Source organism: Chiloscyllium punctatum, chromosome 13 (genome assembly GCF_047496795.1).
Source record: "Chiloscyllium punctatum isolate Juve2018m chromosome 13, sChiPun1.3, whole genome shotgun sequence".
NCBI lineage: Eukaryota > Metazoa > Chordata > Chondrichthyes > Orectolobiformes > Hemiscylliidae > Chiloscyllium > Chiloscyllium punctatum.
The window spans coordinates 96,784,909-96,801,644 of NC_092751.1; the positions used below are offsets into that span (position 1 = coordinate 96,784,909).

General features: G+C 39.9%; 1 protein-coding gene across 17 annotated transcripts in view; it reads right to left on the reverse strand.

The window, feature by feature from the left end:
• The window catches only part of LOC140484688 (disks large homolog 5-like), a 218,127-nt gene that overhangs the window by 151,357 nt on the left and 50,034 nt on the right, over positions 1-16,736 (reverse strand). For all 17 annotated transcript variants that reach the window (XM_072583361.1, XM_072583358.1, XM_072583357.1 and 14 more), the window contains exon 2: positions 15,859-15,970. In XM_072583361.1, coding sequence (XP_072439462.1) covers positions 15,859-15,877 — 19 coding nt within the window. In that variant the 5' untranslated portion in view covers positions 15,878-15,970. The remainder of the gene's footprint in view (positions 1-15,858; positions 15,971-16,736) is intronic.

A 16,736-nucleotide genomic window follows, 5' to 3' on the forward strand; every position in this document is an offset into this window, starting at 1 on the left:
TCCACAGTCATCTGGCAGCTGGACACCAAACTTGATACACTATTGTGTATTCAGACAGATAGGAAGAAGAATCATAAATTTATTCCAATATCTCAGTGACTATGCTTCATGCTAATCTTTCGGGTAAGCTGAAAGAATACTGCTCGCCAAAATTTGGGGTAATACACCTATACTGTCAGAAAGCTACTTATCTCAAATTACTTCCTTTCAAATGAATTTTTCGAAGATCTTCAAAAATACTTTATACCACGCATCTTGCATTTTAAAATCAATAAAAATTACTTCATTTTGAAGGAAAAATTCCAGCCATTAAACAAATTTTATTTCATATAAACAAAACATACAATGAGAAAAACACATTTACTGCATTAACATCATTCTTTCCAATTTAGATTACTGGTAAAGATAGCACAAAAGGAAGTCATTCAATTCATCAGGCCTTTGGTAGACCTATTGAATCAATCCAACCCTTGTACTTTGCCCACAGTACTGAGAGTTACTCCTCTTCATGTATTTATCAAATTGTCTTTCAAATGTTACAACTAATCTGGTTCTACCATTCTTTCAGGCAATTTACTCCAGTTCACAACAATGGACTGCGCAAAACTTTGACATACCTTCACATGAAAGGCTCACTGACACTACTCCCTACAATTCCTAAGTGCAAACTGGTTACTATGTTTGCTTTCATAACCACAACTAAGACTTTTGGCAGCATGGTTTCATCAAGGGGAGGTCATGTCTGATAAGTCTGCTATAATTTTTTGAGGAAGTAACAAGCAGGTTAGGCCAAGAAGAGTCAATGGATGTTATCTACCTGGACTTCCAGAAGGCCTTAGACAAGGTGCCGCACAGAAGGCTCATGAGTAAGTTGAGGGTCCATGGTGTCAGAGGCAAGGTGCTAGCATGGATAGAAGCTTGGCTGTCTGGCAGAAAGCAGAGAGTGAGAATAAAAGGGTTCTTTTCAGGATGGCAGCCGGTGACCACTGGTGTTCCGCAAGGCTTAGTGTTGGGGCCACAACTTTTCACTTTATACATTAATGATCTAGATGAAGGAAATGAGGGCATTCTGACTAAGTCTGCAGATGATACAAAGATAGTGGAGGGATAGGTAGTATTGAGAAGGCAGAGAGGCTACAGAAGGATTTGGACAGGTTAGGAGGGTGGGAAAAGAAGTGGCAGATGTAGTATAAAGTGGGAAAGTGTGAGGTCATGCATTTTGGTAGGAAGAAGAGAGGCATGGACTATTTTCTAAATGGGAAGAAAATTCAGAATTCTGAAGTGGAAAGAGACTTGGGACTTCTAGTCCAGGATTGTCTCAAGGTAAACTTGCAAGTTGAATCAGTAGTTAGGAAGACAAACGCAATGATGGCATTTATCTTGAGAGAACTTGAATATAAAAGCATGAGTGTACTTCTGAGCCTCCAAAAGGCTCTGGTCAGACCACATTTGGAGTATTATGTGCAGTTTTGAGGCCCATATCTCAAGAAGGATGTACTGGCCTTGGGGTGTGTTGGGGAGGTTTGTGAGAATGGTCTCAGGAATGAAAAACGTAACATATGAGGAATGATTGAGGACTCTGGGCTTATACTCGATAAGTTTAGAAGGATTGGAGGGGGGTGGGAAATGTAATTGAAACATACAAAAATACTGAATGGTTTGGACAAGAGCAGATGTTGAAGAGAGGTTTCCATTGGTAGGAGAGACTAGAATCCAAGGGCATAGCCTTAGAGTAAAGACTTTATAGAAAGGAGATAAAATGAGAAACTTCTTCACCAGAGAGCAATGAATCTATGGAATTCATTGCCATAGAAGGCTGTGGAGACCAGGTTATTGAGTATATTTAAGCCTTAGATAGATAGGTTCCTGTTATATTAAGGAGTTAAAGGGGTATGGGGAGAGAGTGGGAGAGTAGGAGAATGGGGTTGAGAAACTTAACAGTCATGATTGAATAGTGGAGCAGACTCGATGGTCTGAATGGCCTAACTTCTACTCTTATGTCTTATGATCTACAAATCTTTACAGGTGATCCAAGATGGTGTTAAGATGATATTGAAATGAAATTCTTGGACTTCAATTAATGACAGCAATCTACAAAATAAGAATTTGTTCTTTAGCTCTGAACAGGTGTCCCAAAGCTCGAGGTTCAACCATTTCAGATTATTTAATCAGAATAGTGAAATCTTCATTATGATGTTAAATTTCCACAGTAAAATTCATATTCATCAGGACAAGGAGTAATTTCTTTTTTTAGAAATTTCATATTTTGCTTAAAAATGTTGAGAACTAAAACTAACTGCCTTCAGAAGGATAGATACTGGATTAGTGGTGCTGAAAGAGCACAGCAGTTCAGGCAGCATCCAACGAGCAGTGAAATCAACGTTTCGGGCAAAAGCCCTTCATCAGGAATAAAGGGCTTTTGCCCGAAACGTTGATTTCGCTGCTCGTTGGATGCTGCCTGAACTGCTGTGCTCTTCCAGCACCACTAATCCAGTATTTGATTTTCAGCATCTGCAGTCATTGTTTTTACCTTCAGAGGGATAGATCTTACCTCCCTCTAGCCCTTTTAACTCCAATACCAAATCATGAATTCATTAATTTCAAAAAATTAGTGGATAAGAACATAAGTAACTGGTGCGATTGTTCAACAACCCTTCAGGAGAGAAGAAATACACTAGCATTTAAGGTCCAACATACAGCATGTCGAACAAAACCTGGAAACAACAAGCACCAACACAAAAGTACAACTTAATTAACAAACATGTCAAAAAGAAAATATTCAGCAAAATGGACATCAGATCTCCTAACAGGAGAAAAAATGGGATTCATTAAGATGAATATTATAACATGCTAATGTGATCAGAAGAGCAAAAAGAGACAGAGGGAAAAATGTCAAGTGCAACAATGAGAAAATCTTTCACTATTCAAGAGGTAATGAAATAGAATAATAGATGCAAATAGGTTCAAAACGACATGGGTGTAAAAACAAACACTGAGTAAAGGTACAAGCAACATGCCCCCTACAATGTTTTCACAAGAACAATAAATGAGTGGAGATGAAAGACTCAACTCAAAATACAGAATAAGCAGGGAAAAAAACATGGCCAAGACTTTGGAAAATGAATTAATACAGACAAGTGTAAAGTATTTAACAGTAAAAAAAATACACCATATGTTCCATGAATGGTGCTGAAATGACGAACAAAAAAAACCAAGGAACCAAGTGTTTTGCGCAGACCACACCTTCAACACAAATTTACACTCTAAAACTCCTACCTCTTGACTAAGTAGGTTGTGTGTTCAAGTTCCACACTAGTTGACAGTCCAATGTACAATTAATGCAGCAATCACTTATCGGAGGTACTGTCTTTTGGATCAGATGTTAAACCAAGGGCTCACTTGCCTCATCAGGAGAATGTAAATCTTATATGATGCAACGTAGTGGCATCTGGCCAAGCAGGAGATGATGGACTACGCCCAGGGTGTTATCGCTTCTGGATTGTACTTGTTGAGGTTGTAGAGGACAATTCAGTTCTATCTCTTCCACAGCTGGCAGATGAACAGAGTTAGCCAGAGCTCAAGTGATTCTTTTTATACTCGTTCGGTCATTTCTTTTATCCTTTGCTTTTTCCATGTCCTTTACAACTACTAGCCTCTAGGCACTTTGGTCAGTGACCTATTGGTCTCATGTTGACAGCAAGTTTGCCACATGGTATGTTTCTGGAAAGGCACCAATTTTACATTCAGTTTACATGACTGAGCCAGAGTAGTTTCTGACTCAAGAGCACAAATATTGCTTGTGAGGAGATGCCCAACATTCATCTGAAACACTGGAGGCAGAAACAGTTCAGCTGCTTTGCTTGGCTTGCACAAGGTGCCCTTGCTTCCCTGCTATATATTAGGTGCTTTCTCTACCACTTTGACGTTATTTATGCACATCCCTAATAAAGCTTCTGAATGTGTCGAGTGTTTAAACCTCTCTATTATGGTTGGTCATAAGTCAGGTTAAGTGAGGATGTTTGACCATGATGCTTTGAGAGCATTCCTAAAAAGTGCTTTCGTTGTTGTCCTGAAAATGTCTGTCATGATTTAGTACAAAATGGAGCAATTGCTTTGGGAGTCTGCTGCCAGTCGTCCGAGCATATTCGGCCCAGTGAAGCGGACTTTAAGTAATTAGTACCTCATTGTAGGGAATGTTGCCTTGGGAGATGCTGATGATGGCAAGCAGATTTTCTTTACATCAAATAGATAGCTGTACTGAAAACAAAAGGTCATGCTAAAATTTAAGAACTAATCGGATGCCAAATGAAATTTCAAGGCCTTTAATGGATAGATAATTTGAGATTAATCAACAGGCTTCCATAACTAACGCTGTCAAAAGTCTATTTCGCTGAACAATGATAGAGTAAAATCTCCCAGGTTCGCAACATCATGAATGCATGCTTTCAGACTCAAACAAGACAGCTTTCTTTTTTAAAGAAAATTTTCATCTTTATCATACATTCCTTTGTCATTTTGAACAGTATCACCTCTTCATTATCTCATAAGTACCAATTTAATTTTTAAAACTGCTTTTATAATTGGGATTTTGAAATTTTTGAATTATCTGAATAATTCTTCACTATGATCTCTCTAATTAATCTATGGCTTTTGAAGATAAAGGGAAACTACTCCATATGTATTCTCAGTAATAATTAGTGTGATTTAAAATAAACTCCTTTGGTGATTATATGCACGAGGGATACATTCCTTAACCTGACTCAATCAATTCACAAAATATTCTCGTTTTCCATTTTGGTTAGTGGAAGCTCATCCATTGTATACACATAGTCCTGTCCCAGAGCCAACAGTTATTGCCTTCCAGGTCTCCACATTAAATATGATTTGTCATTTGATGAGCAGCTTTATAATTCCTCTAGATCAATTTTTTTTACTTATCAACTGCATAGCTGTTCACATGGATTGGTATTATCTCTAACATGTACTTCTATCCAAATATCTGGCAAACATAAAAGTTAGCACATTTGTAACTTTAAACCTACTTACACAATAGCTTCAATTTTAATATAAACACCTTCCATTTTGCAGCCCTAATAAACATGTGTCTGGGTCCAACCTGAAAGTTTTCCTGTGACAATTCTGCTAGGTTTCACAATTTTTGAAGCAATTACAAGCAACATCAGCAGAAGATACAGAGCTACCGTTTTGAGTCAAAACAGATTAATAAGTACAATGGGATAAGTACATGGATTAATCATCCACAAATTTACTTATTGTGAAGGGGTTCCAGTGCTCCCAAAAAAGGATACATTTTGTTCTTGAATCTCATTCCTGAAGAAAAGGAAACTCTTTTGTATAATTTCCAAGTGAATCACTTAGAGAAATTTTAATTATATGAAATGGGAGCAAAAATAAGACATTTGGCCTCCAGCATTAAATAAGTCCACGGCTGATCTGGTTGTGTTTTATTTAATGCCAAGTTCCCATCTCGTCCCAATAACCTTGATACTGCTGTCTACCAAGAATCTATTCACCCCTTTCTAAAAACATTATCCACCTCTGCTGCCTGCTGAGGCAGAGTGTTTCAAAGTTCAAAACCCTTAGAAAGAACAAAAACTTCATCTCTGCCCTGAAGTGGCGACATCCAATTTTAGAACAGTGAGCACCCCGTAGTTCGAAGCGGACCCACACGGAGAAACATCCTTACCACATCAACCCGAACAAGATCATTCAGCATCTTATACACTTCAACCAAGTTACCCCTCAGCCAAATAGAAACAAGCTTAGCCTGCCCAGCTTATTCTCTTAAAACAACCTGTTCATTCCAAGTATCAATCTAGTAATCCTCCTCTGTTCCTGCTTCCAATGCATTTACTTCCTTCCCCTAAATAAGGAGGCAAAAAAAAATGCACACAGATTTAAGATGTGGTCTCACCAATGCTTAAATAAGTAAAGTTAACATCTTTATTTTTATAATCAATTCCTCATATTGAAGGATTGCAACCCATTAAGACTCCTTGATTACATTCTGCGCATGCATACTAACTTTTTGTGATTCATGCAAAATCCCCTAAATCCCTCCACACCTCGGAATTTTGCATTAATTCTCTATTTAAATTATACTCCGTTTTCTTGCTAAAATGAACAAATTCACACTTTCCTTGAGAATTTCACCTTATTCAGTGGAAATGAAACTAAGCCGTTTGAGAGAACTCTTAGTTTTCAGGATCAAAGATCAGTTGGCTTTCTTTCCAGTTCTGCGTAAAGCTGGAGCAGCTGGATTGCTGGAAAGCAAAATGAGGCTGAAACGGTTTGACGCTTGTTATGAGCTCCTTTGAGATGGCAATGGACAAAGAACAGAAGATGAAGGTGATGGGACTGGGAGCACCTGAACAAGACTTGTTTACACTTGGTTTTCTCCTTTGCTTAGAGTGAGTTGCTGTAAATCAGTTTCGACACAAGAATGACCAATTTAGTCAGAGTCAGAGTATTTTGTTGTAGCAATTTTGACAATATGGAGTTGCAACAAAATTCCCAAACTTGTAAGTCTTTAACTAAATCTTCATTCTGTCTGTAAAATTTCCAATTTTCCAAGATGGTGATCAGCTGCAACGTAGTCCAGCTACATCACAGTTTCACTTCTTGGATAGGATCTGTGAATTTAAGGAATTCACTACATCTAATTGGTTCCACAAAAGGTGCCTTTTTTTTCAATTAAATGTTAAATTCAATTAAGTGGGTGGCAAGTGGCTCAGTGGTTAGCACTGCTGCCTCACAGCACCAGAGACTTGGGTTCAATTCCAGCCTTGGGCAATTGTCTGTGTGGAGTTTGCATGTTCTCCCAGTGTCTGCATGGGTTTCCTCTGGGTGCTCTGGCTCCCCCCCACAGTCGAAGGATGTGCAGGTTAGGTGAACTGGCCATGCTAAATTGTCCATAGTGTTAGGTGCATTAGTCAGGGGTGAATGTAGTGGAGTGGGTCTTGGTGGGTTGCTCTTCAGAGGGTTGGTATGGACTTGTTGGGTCAAAGGGCCTGATTCCACATTGTAGGGAATCTAATCTAATCTAACCTAAACGCTTAAATAATGCAGGCACTGTAACTTAACGCTCTAAATTTAACATTGTTGAGTACTGAGGAACATGTGGTAAATTCTCCTTAGCATCGTAGAGTTCAAGCCAGGGTTTCATCCAAGCAAGAGAGTGCATCAGAGATAATGAATGCAGAGGCAAAAATTTGCCAAAATTCCCTGGATTCTGGTCACATTAGACTGGAAGTGAGTATATATAACACCGCATTTTGAGGAAGGAGAGGGGGAAGAGGGAAACAGGTAACAGCAGGCCAGTGAGAATGACATCATTCATCAGGAAAGTGTTGGCGTCTATTAAGGAGATATCAACAAAAACACTTAAAAAGCATAGCATGATGCTAAAATTCAAAATGATTTCAAGAAAAGGAAACCCTGACAAATTTATTAGTGTTTTGTAAGGATATAACTCTCAGGATAGATTAACGGGAACCAGTAGATATCTTATATTTGGATTTCTAAAAGACATTGATAAAGTTGATACGCAAAAGTTAATACACAGAGGCTCAAGGCACAGAGGGTAACAGATTAGTATTGATAGAGGATTGCTTAACAAACAGGGAAGCAAAAGTAGGGATAAATAAAGTATTTTCAAGTTGTCAAACAATGATCAGTGGTGTGATACAAGGATCAGGCTGGGTCTTTAGCTATTTTCCATCTATATTAAGAGATAAAGACCTAAATATGTATTCAAGTTTGTTAATGATACATAATTAGGTGGGAATGAAAGCCATGAGGAGGAATCAAAGAGACTTCAAAGAATGATGGAGAGGTTCAGTAAGTGAACCAAGTGGCAGATGGAATATTCTGTGGTTACGTGGTTATAAACATAGATTGCATTTTTTTTTAAAAAGACAAACTGCCAAACACAGAGAGACTTGAGTATACTTGAAACACTAATCAGTAGGCTTGTTTAGCAAGCAATAGGTTGGCCTTTACTTTAAGGGAATTGATGTACAAGAATAAAAGCATCTACATAGAATTATATGGAGCTTAGAAGAGACCACACCTGAATTAGGATATACCTGCACGTGAGGCTGTATAAAGAACTCGGCTGAACTCGGATTTGAGAGGATTGTCCTGTTATGAAAGATTGAGTAAATTATCTGAAGTTCAGAAAAATGAGAGGTGATTTCACTGAAATATTTAAGAATCGGAGGGGAGTATTGGCATGTTGTTTTCCATGCCTGGGGAATCTAGATCAAAGAAACTTCTTTGAAAGAATTCTGAATTCCCACCCAAGAGAGTTGTGGATATGCCAGTGAATATACCCAAGGCCAAGAGAGGCAAATGTTTGGCCCCTTATTGACTCAAGGATGAGGGGAGCACACTGGAATGTGAAAACGAAGCTCAAGATCATATTGAATGGCAGAGCAGGATCACTGGGCCATTTGGGGTTCTCCTGCCCATACTTCTTATATTCCTCTGTTCAACATTAGCATTTGAACTGTACATCCATCACTTACATTGAATCTTTTTGAAAATTGACAATATAACCGGAAATTAAATTACATAATTCCAAAATTTGTTTCCTCACAACCCAACTCCATCCCTTTCTGTAACAACAGTCTGAATTAAACCAGTCTGTTTACAATCTTGTTGTAACACGTGATATGTTTCTAATCATGTATTTTCCATATCCAAGACTGCCTTTCACTTCCTCCATAACATTGCTCAATTTTGCCATCTTAGCTCATTTGCCGCTGAAATCATTTATTCATTGTCTTTGTTACCTCGAAATGTAACTAGTCCAAAACACTCCTAGTTGGTCTCCTACATTCTATCCTTTGAATACTCAAAGTTATCTAAAACCAATGTCTGCATTTTAACTCTGAGCATGTTCAGTTCCCCTATCGACTGGCACTTGCTGTTTGTAACTGATTCCTGGTAAAACAGGACATCTTATTTTTAAATTTCTTATCCTGATTTTTCAAATCCATCCATGACCTGGACCCTCCCAATCTCTGTAATCTCCTCCAGCCCCACAACTCTCCAAGAGATCCACATTCCTCTAATTTTGACCTCTAGTACATTCCTAATTGTAACTGCTTTACACTTGGTGGCTTTCAATTGCCTTGGACGCAGGCTTTGTTTATGTCCTTGGCGGTGTACAAATTGAGTGTCACATACATTGTAAGTGACTACATGTCAAACAAGATATTTAAATTGTGAAGCTCTTTGAACATCCTGAGGATGTGGCTAACATTACCTAAACGCAAGACTTTGTTTCTTGTTATAGCAGACCATGAATTCACTGATGTGCACAGTTATGTTTACCCATAAACCTCCATTGTAATCAACAAACTAATAACCTTTGCGACATGACTCTATTAGATAAGCTGCACTTCATGTGGATAGAGGGACTAAGTTAGAACAATGCATTTCATTGTATGCATTCAGGCCTGTCCACTGGCTACCAAGCTAAATAAATTATGAATACTGTTAGTATAAAAAGACAGATGATCTATCAGTAATCACAGATTTAGCAATGATCTACCTACAAAACTAAATTAACTTTTGTGTCTTCAACACAAATCAGAACAAACTTGTTTTCTAGCATATGAGCAGCACTAAACTTCCAAATAGTATTTGAATTACTGCCTGAACAAGAGGTGGTGCTAAAAAGAACAAAATCCAGTAGTTTTATTTGCTCACCTTATCATGGGATGGGCACTGCTTGTAGTGGCAGAAAGATAAGGCTCAGGAGTTCACCAGAGAAAGTTGTGAAACTGATTTCAATAACATTTGGTCAATTACGTGATAGATCAAAAATAAGTGACAATGCCAACTTCTGAATGGCTATAGAATCCCAACACATTCACTAAAGTTTTTCACATAGTTCAGTTCCAAATGATGCAAATGTATGTGAAGTAGACTTGTAAGCCACATATTTGCACAATAAACAACAAAACCTATTCTATTATAGCATCTTTATTATATTACATACCACTCTGTTTCACAGTTGCATTTATTTTTAAAATAAGACACCAAGCGATATTACAAGATGAGGGCAGAAGATTAAAAACTTGGTTGAAGAGATAGGATTTAGGAAGTGGCTTAACAGAATAAATTTAGGTAGAAAGTTAACTAAGTTTAGAGGGGAGATTCCAGTGCTTTGTGCCAAAGCAATTGAAAGCACTGTAACAATTGTGGAACAATTAAGATGAAGGTTACTCAAGTGGCCAGAAATAGAGGATCACATATTTAACAGTGTTGGAGGACATTATAGAGACAGGGAGGGAGGAGTCCATCGACAGATTTGAAAATAAAGATGAGAATTTTAAAATAGAGGCCCTCTCTACCAAAACGATATCGGGTCTACTTTGACTTCAGTCCTCAATACACTCTTCCCTATCTCTCCCGCCACAGCGCTCCAATAAACACGGAGCCTCTGGCATGTCCAGAAGAAATGGGTAAGAGTATATTTGGGGCACACTGAAAATGCCTATTTTTTAAACTTCGCCAGACGGTCTGGTGCCAGATGAGCCCTATGCAGAATTTTTAACTGCTCAGCGCATGTCCTATTACAGGTTGAGATCTTTCAAGTATTCTCCCATAGGTTCTTCCACGGTTCAGAAGAGATCTCAACTCCTAGCTCTTGCTCCCAGACCTCTCATAACTGGTTAATATCCTGCCAGGCCCTGCCACTCAGCAGGTGATAGAGGGCACGAACCGAAAGGGTGCTTGTGGAACGTAGCAACAACCTCCTTGTAACAGGCTTATAGGGTTTAGTGAGAAGCGTAGTCTTCTTCTGGATGAAATCCCTAACCTGAAAAAAATGGAAAAGTTCTCTGCTGGGCAACTCGTATTTGCAACTCAGTTGTTCAAAAGACATCATAACCTCCCCCTCAAACTAGTCTCCCAAACTAGAAACTCCTCTCGCTGCCCATAGTTTGAACCCTGAGTCCATTATTCGTAAGTGAGACGTAAGTGGCAAAGTTTTGGATAAGCAACCCTCACTCTGACGCATCGCCCTCCATGACCTGACTGTACTAATGACAATGGGGTTCCGGCAGTGGTCCATACCTGTCCTCATCTTATCTATGAACAACAGGTTAATAAGAGGGCACTTTGCCTGGGAAGCCTCAATATCTAGCCATATTGAGTTTGGATCATTATCTACCCAATCACAAACAAAGGACAGCAGGAAACTCAATTGATACCTCCTGATGTCTGGGAAATCAACTCCTCCCCCTCCTTGAGGCAACTGCAATTTAGTAAGTTTGATGAGGGGCCACCCACGATGCCAGACAAAGGAACCAAACCACCCCAGAAGCTTCCTCAGCGTTGACCTAGGAAACATAGGGAGCATACGCATGGGATAAAGCAAATGAGGAAGAACATTCATCTTAATGAAAGATATTCGGCCCAGCCACGAAACTGGAAGAGCCTCCCATCTCTAGAAATCTCGCCTAATATTGTCGCGCAAGTGAGCAAAGTTAGTCCAAAATAACAGATCAAACTTGGGGGTAATAAAAATGCCTAGGTATTGGAACCCTGCCCGTGACCACTTAAAAAGGAACTGAAGGCCATCTTCAACTTCTGGCACATCCTTAAGGTTCCCCAAAGGCATAGCCTCCGATTTTGCAAAGTTAATCTCATATCCTGAAATAGCCCCAAATGAATTGATGCATTGTATCAAATAGGGTACGGAGGTCATTGGGTTCGATAAAAACAGAAGGACATCATACAATGTAACCTTGTGGGCCCTCAATCCCACTTGCAGAGCAGTTATGTAGACGTTCTGACGAATGGCTCTATCACCAACGAAAACAACAACGGTGAGAGGGGGCAGCCTTGCCAGAGGTTGGTGATATGAAACGTCCACCCACCTAACCCAAACAGTTCTAAGACATAAAAAAAGATATGGCCATTCCACCTGGTCAAATGCTTTATCTACATAAAAGAAAATCACCAATCCCTGAATCGATCATTACTGCCAAACTTGGACCATATTCAGCAACCTTCTAATATTATTAGAGGACTTTATAAAACCTGTCTGGTCCTCTTTAATGATATGGGGCAACACCCTTCCCAATCTCAGCACCAGGATCTTGGACAGAATCTTGAAATCTGAATTTAATAAATCCTCAGGAACCTTCCCCTTTTTAAGAATTAAGGAAATATTAGCTTCTCTCAAAGATGGTGGGAGGCATTCATGCATATAGGAGTGATTGTACATCTCCTACATTGGCCCTGACAGAATTCCTATAAATTCCTTATAAAACTCACCCGAGAGACCATCAGGGCCAGGCGCTTTCCCACTCTGAAGTTGCCTAGCTACCTCCTGTATTTCCTGAACTGTCAAGGGGGTATTAAAGAGAGAGGCCTGTTCCAAGTTTACCCCTGGGAGGTCCAAGTTCTGAAAAAAGGTCGCCATTTTAGCACTCCTGTCCTCGCAACCTTCAGACCGATACAATTCAGAGTAAAAGCTCTGAAAAGCCTCACTAATCTTTTTAGCATTGCATGTAAGGACCCCAGCACTATCTCTGATGGCAGTAATGGATTGGGGAGCATGATTTTTCCTAGTCAGGTACGCTAAATATTTCCCTGGCCTATCCCCATATTCGAACAGCCTTTGTCTCGCAAAAGCAAGTTCTTTCTTTGTTTGTGTGTCAGTATTGAACTTAAGGCAGCCTAGAGGGCCGTGAACCACTGTAGCGCAGTCACCGAAGGCTGCGCAAAATGTGCTGCCTTGGTGGCTTTCAACTGCATCTCAAGTAGACGCTGCTGTTCCTCCTTCTGATGTTTCCTGCTAGCCAAATAGGAAATAGCTAATCCCATAGCAAAGGCCTTAGCAGTCTCCCATAGCAAAGACAGACTACTAGCCGTGCCTGAGTTGATAGTCAAGAATTCCTGAAACTCCTTCAAAAGGCATTCCACAAAATCCTTAAGGAGAAAAGGGTCCAAACGCCAGTGCTGCAAACCTAGCCCTTCACTCTTGGCCTTAAACTCCAAATATACTGACGCGTGATCAGAGATAGCTATATTCCCAATTTTACAATTCATAATTGAATCCAGAAGGGCCGAAGGAGCCAGAAAGAGGTCAATCCTCGTGTGACATTTATGTGGGTTTGAAAAAACAGGTGACGTCCCTGCTGGTAGGGTCAAGACATCTTCAAATATCCACCAGCCCCAACTCCTCGCATAAGTCAACCACCTGCTTTGCCTGCGAAGAAATAGTTGGGGGCCCGCAAGGCATCCTGTCCACCGGATGCAAAAGACAATTAAAATCGCCCCCTATAATAATATGCTGCGTTCCAAAAGCACTCAACTTAGACAAAGCACTAATCAAAAATTTGAAGGGATGCGTCGGAGGACAGTAGACATTTAAAATGCTATATTCCTCCCCATGTATCAGGGCTTTAAGTATCACAAACCATCCCTGCTCATCTTTCACCTGCTCTAATAATGCGAACAGAGATTTTTCTGGATAAGTACTGCTACTCCCCTACTTTTAGTAGTAAAGGATAAGAACAACACCCGGTCATAACCCCACTGTTGCAATTTCAGGTGTTCCCCATCATTACAATGGGTGTCCTGCAACAAAGTGATATCAACCCTTTCCCTCTTAAGGCTAGAAAACACTTTTTTTCCTTTTAACAGGCAAATGACTTCCCTTAATGTTCCAGATGCACTATTTAATAAGACACTTAGCCATATCCCCTTTCAAAGACCCTTGAACCCCTCAGAGGGAGTACCCTGCTTACAAAGCGCCGAGCACAAGTAAATAAAGACTCAGAGTCGAAGAACTATATATACAAAAACTACTCTATCATAACAATTACTACTAAAAAAACAAAGAAAACCAACTATAAAACCTTGAATGGAAGACTCTTCCCCCTGCCCACAGGGGGCACTCACCCTACCCATCCTCTCCTTCACAGCTCCTTCAAACCCGGACTGTGCCCCAGCCTTCGGCCAGAAAAAAAACAAGGAAACGATTCTTAAATCAACAGAAAAAAGACAAAGTCAGGATGAGCACTCCACCCATCCCTGTCTTTATGTCACCTCTACTTGTGACTAAAAGAGAAACAGAACATACAAAAAAAAAGGAGAGACAATAAAGAACATCTACAAAATTTCCCATCAGAAAATCCAGTTACTAAAAAAAAGGAACAACTTATTCCAAGGTCTTTTCCCCCTTTCCAAAAAGGAAATTATTAGTGAGAAAGAAAGGGATGAAAAACAAAAGGAAGGGAAAACATGGGGAAAGATAGAAAAGAGAACAAACATTAACCGTATACTTCAGGCCATTCCTCTGTTTTGAAGTGTCTACAAAGTTTTTAGCTTTATCCGCTGAGTAAAATGCATAAATTGAGTCCTCGTGGCTGAAATGGAGCACTGCGGGGTACCTTATGGAGTACTGGATGCCCAGGTTCCTCAGCCTCTTCTTAACTTCATCAAAGGACTTCCTCTTTCGAATTACAACTGCTGAGAAATCCTGGAAAAACATGATTTTTGACCCCTTGTACAGCAGTACCTGCGGATCTTTTCCCAGGGATCTGGAAGCTTCTATGACTTTTTGTTTGTCCTTATATGAGTGGTAGTGCACTTGGACCGAGCGGGGTGCTGCACTGGGCCTGACCTGTGCACTGTAGCCTGATAAGCCCTTTCAATCTGGAGCCTGCTGGACTCGATATGAAAGCCCAAAAACTTCGGCAGCCAGCTTTCAAAGAAGCTGACTGGCTGCTCACCTTCCTCACCTTCAGGGAGCCCGACAATTTGGAGATTTATCCTCCGACCTCAATTTTAGGTCGTCGATATGGTCTCGCAAGGCCTGCACCTATCACTCCATCACCTGGATCGGACTGGATGAGGACTCCATCGCAGCTTCCGAGGCCTTAGTTCAACCTCCACCTCCTCTAGCCACTTCCCAAGGTCATGGATCTCCTGCTCATGCTTCTACAGCACGGATACAATAGGTTGGACCTGGGCACGAATCTCCCCACAAATCTCCTCAATCGCAGCCCCAACCTTTGAGGTAAATCTCCCCATCGCCTCAGCCAATTCCTGAGAGTCTGTCAGGTCCCCAGGGGGTTCAGGAGAGGGTGCTGCTGCTGCAGTCTCTGGTGTGGTAAGTGCTGCATGGGAGTGTCCTCCCTGCTGCTGTTCACTCGTTCCTTTTCCCTTTAGCATCCTTCTCACTCCCAAATACTAACAAATGTGTGATCTGTAAGGTTTTAAACTCATAATTCCACCATATCAATTGGCCAGGGATAGCAAAAAAAACCACCAGTATGCCTTGGCTGTTAGGCAGAGCTGTCCACAGCAGTTCTACAGAATCGCCGCCATCTTGCCAAGTCATTTTTCTGTCTTTTAAGATGGCACCAGAGAGAGATACTTTAAGTTGTATTTTGTTACATGATAAATATGCCAATAAATAAAATAAAATTTAAACTAAAATGGTATGTAAATATGCCAATATAGCGGATGTTTGAAGTATGAATAGTTAACCTTGGATAATTAGCCATTCAGTAATTTACCTACAGGTCATTCTGTTATAACAAGAGTTTCATTAATGCAAATTTGCTGTAACGTAATTGACGAAGTATGGACAATTTTTCTGTAGCACAAACTTTTAAAACGTGTTGGCTGTAATGCAATTACATTAGAAACAGTGCTTAAAGTGTGGCCAAAGTGCAATTTTTCTATAATGCGAGGTTGCACAAGAACACAACCATCGTGCTATAGAAGAGCTACCTGTATACTATTTAAAACCTAACACATCTTGACTTAATGCACAAAGTTTAAACAGCACATACGAATGCTCACCAACACAATCCTCAGCCATGCTGCTTTTACCACATTCTGCTTTGGTCTAGGGACATTCAGGTTGCAACTTTCCAATTTCTTAATATAACAGTAGTGACATTCATACTTCTTTCTGTAACAGAATCAAATATAAACAGCGTTATTAAACAATTGCCGACAAATGTATACTGAAACCAAACTTAAATTATTCTCAGTCGACAGAAAAATGTGTTTATTAACAAACAAGTTACAATAAGTTCACACATTGATTAAGGAGCAAAGTTTTAAATATGCTTTATTGGGACTCAAAGATGTAGTATGTGTAAAAAAAAGCAATGGTTTCAACAACATTTGCTGAAGGTGCAAGGTACAGGATTTAGAGTGGGCATGCAGAAAGTCCAACTTTTTAATATTTGTTCACAAGTTGCGGGTATTGCTGGCCGGGCCAGTATTTATTGCTGTTGGCTTGGTAGGTCACTTCAGAGGGCGGTTAACAGTTAACCATCATCCCATGAATCTGGAATCACATGTAGGCAGCACCAGGTAAGAATGGCAGATTTCTTACCCGAAACGACAGTGTGAAACAAATGGTAAATTACAAAAATCAACAAGCCACATGGTCACCATTACAGTAGCTTTTAATTCCAGATTTTTAAAAAATTCACATTTCATCATCTGACATGATGGGATTTGAATTCATGTCCCAACATTAATCTGGGAGTCTGGATTACTATTGCATCATCATCATCAGGAGGACATTACCTCCCTCCAATCAGGATAGGGGTATATCATAGAGATGACTGAATAAATTAGTTTAAAATGAACAGATTGAATAATTGCAATACACTTTTCCACAAACAAAATTATGGGTTGCTAAAACAATTATCCTGACCTATAAT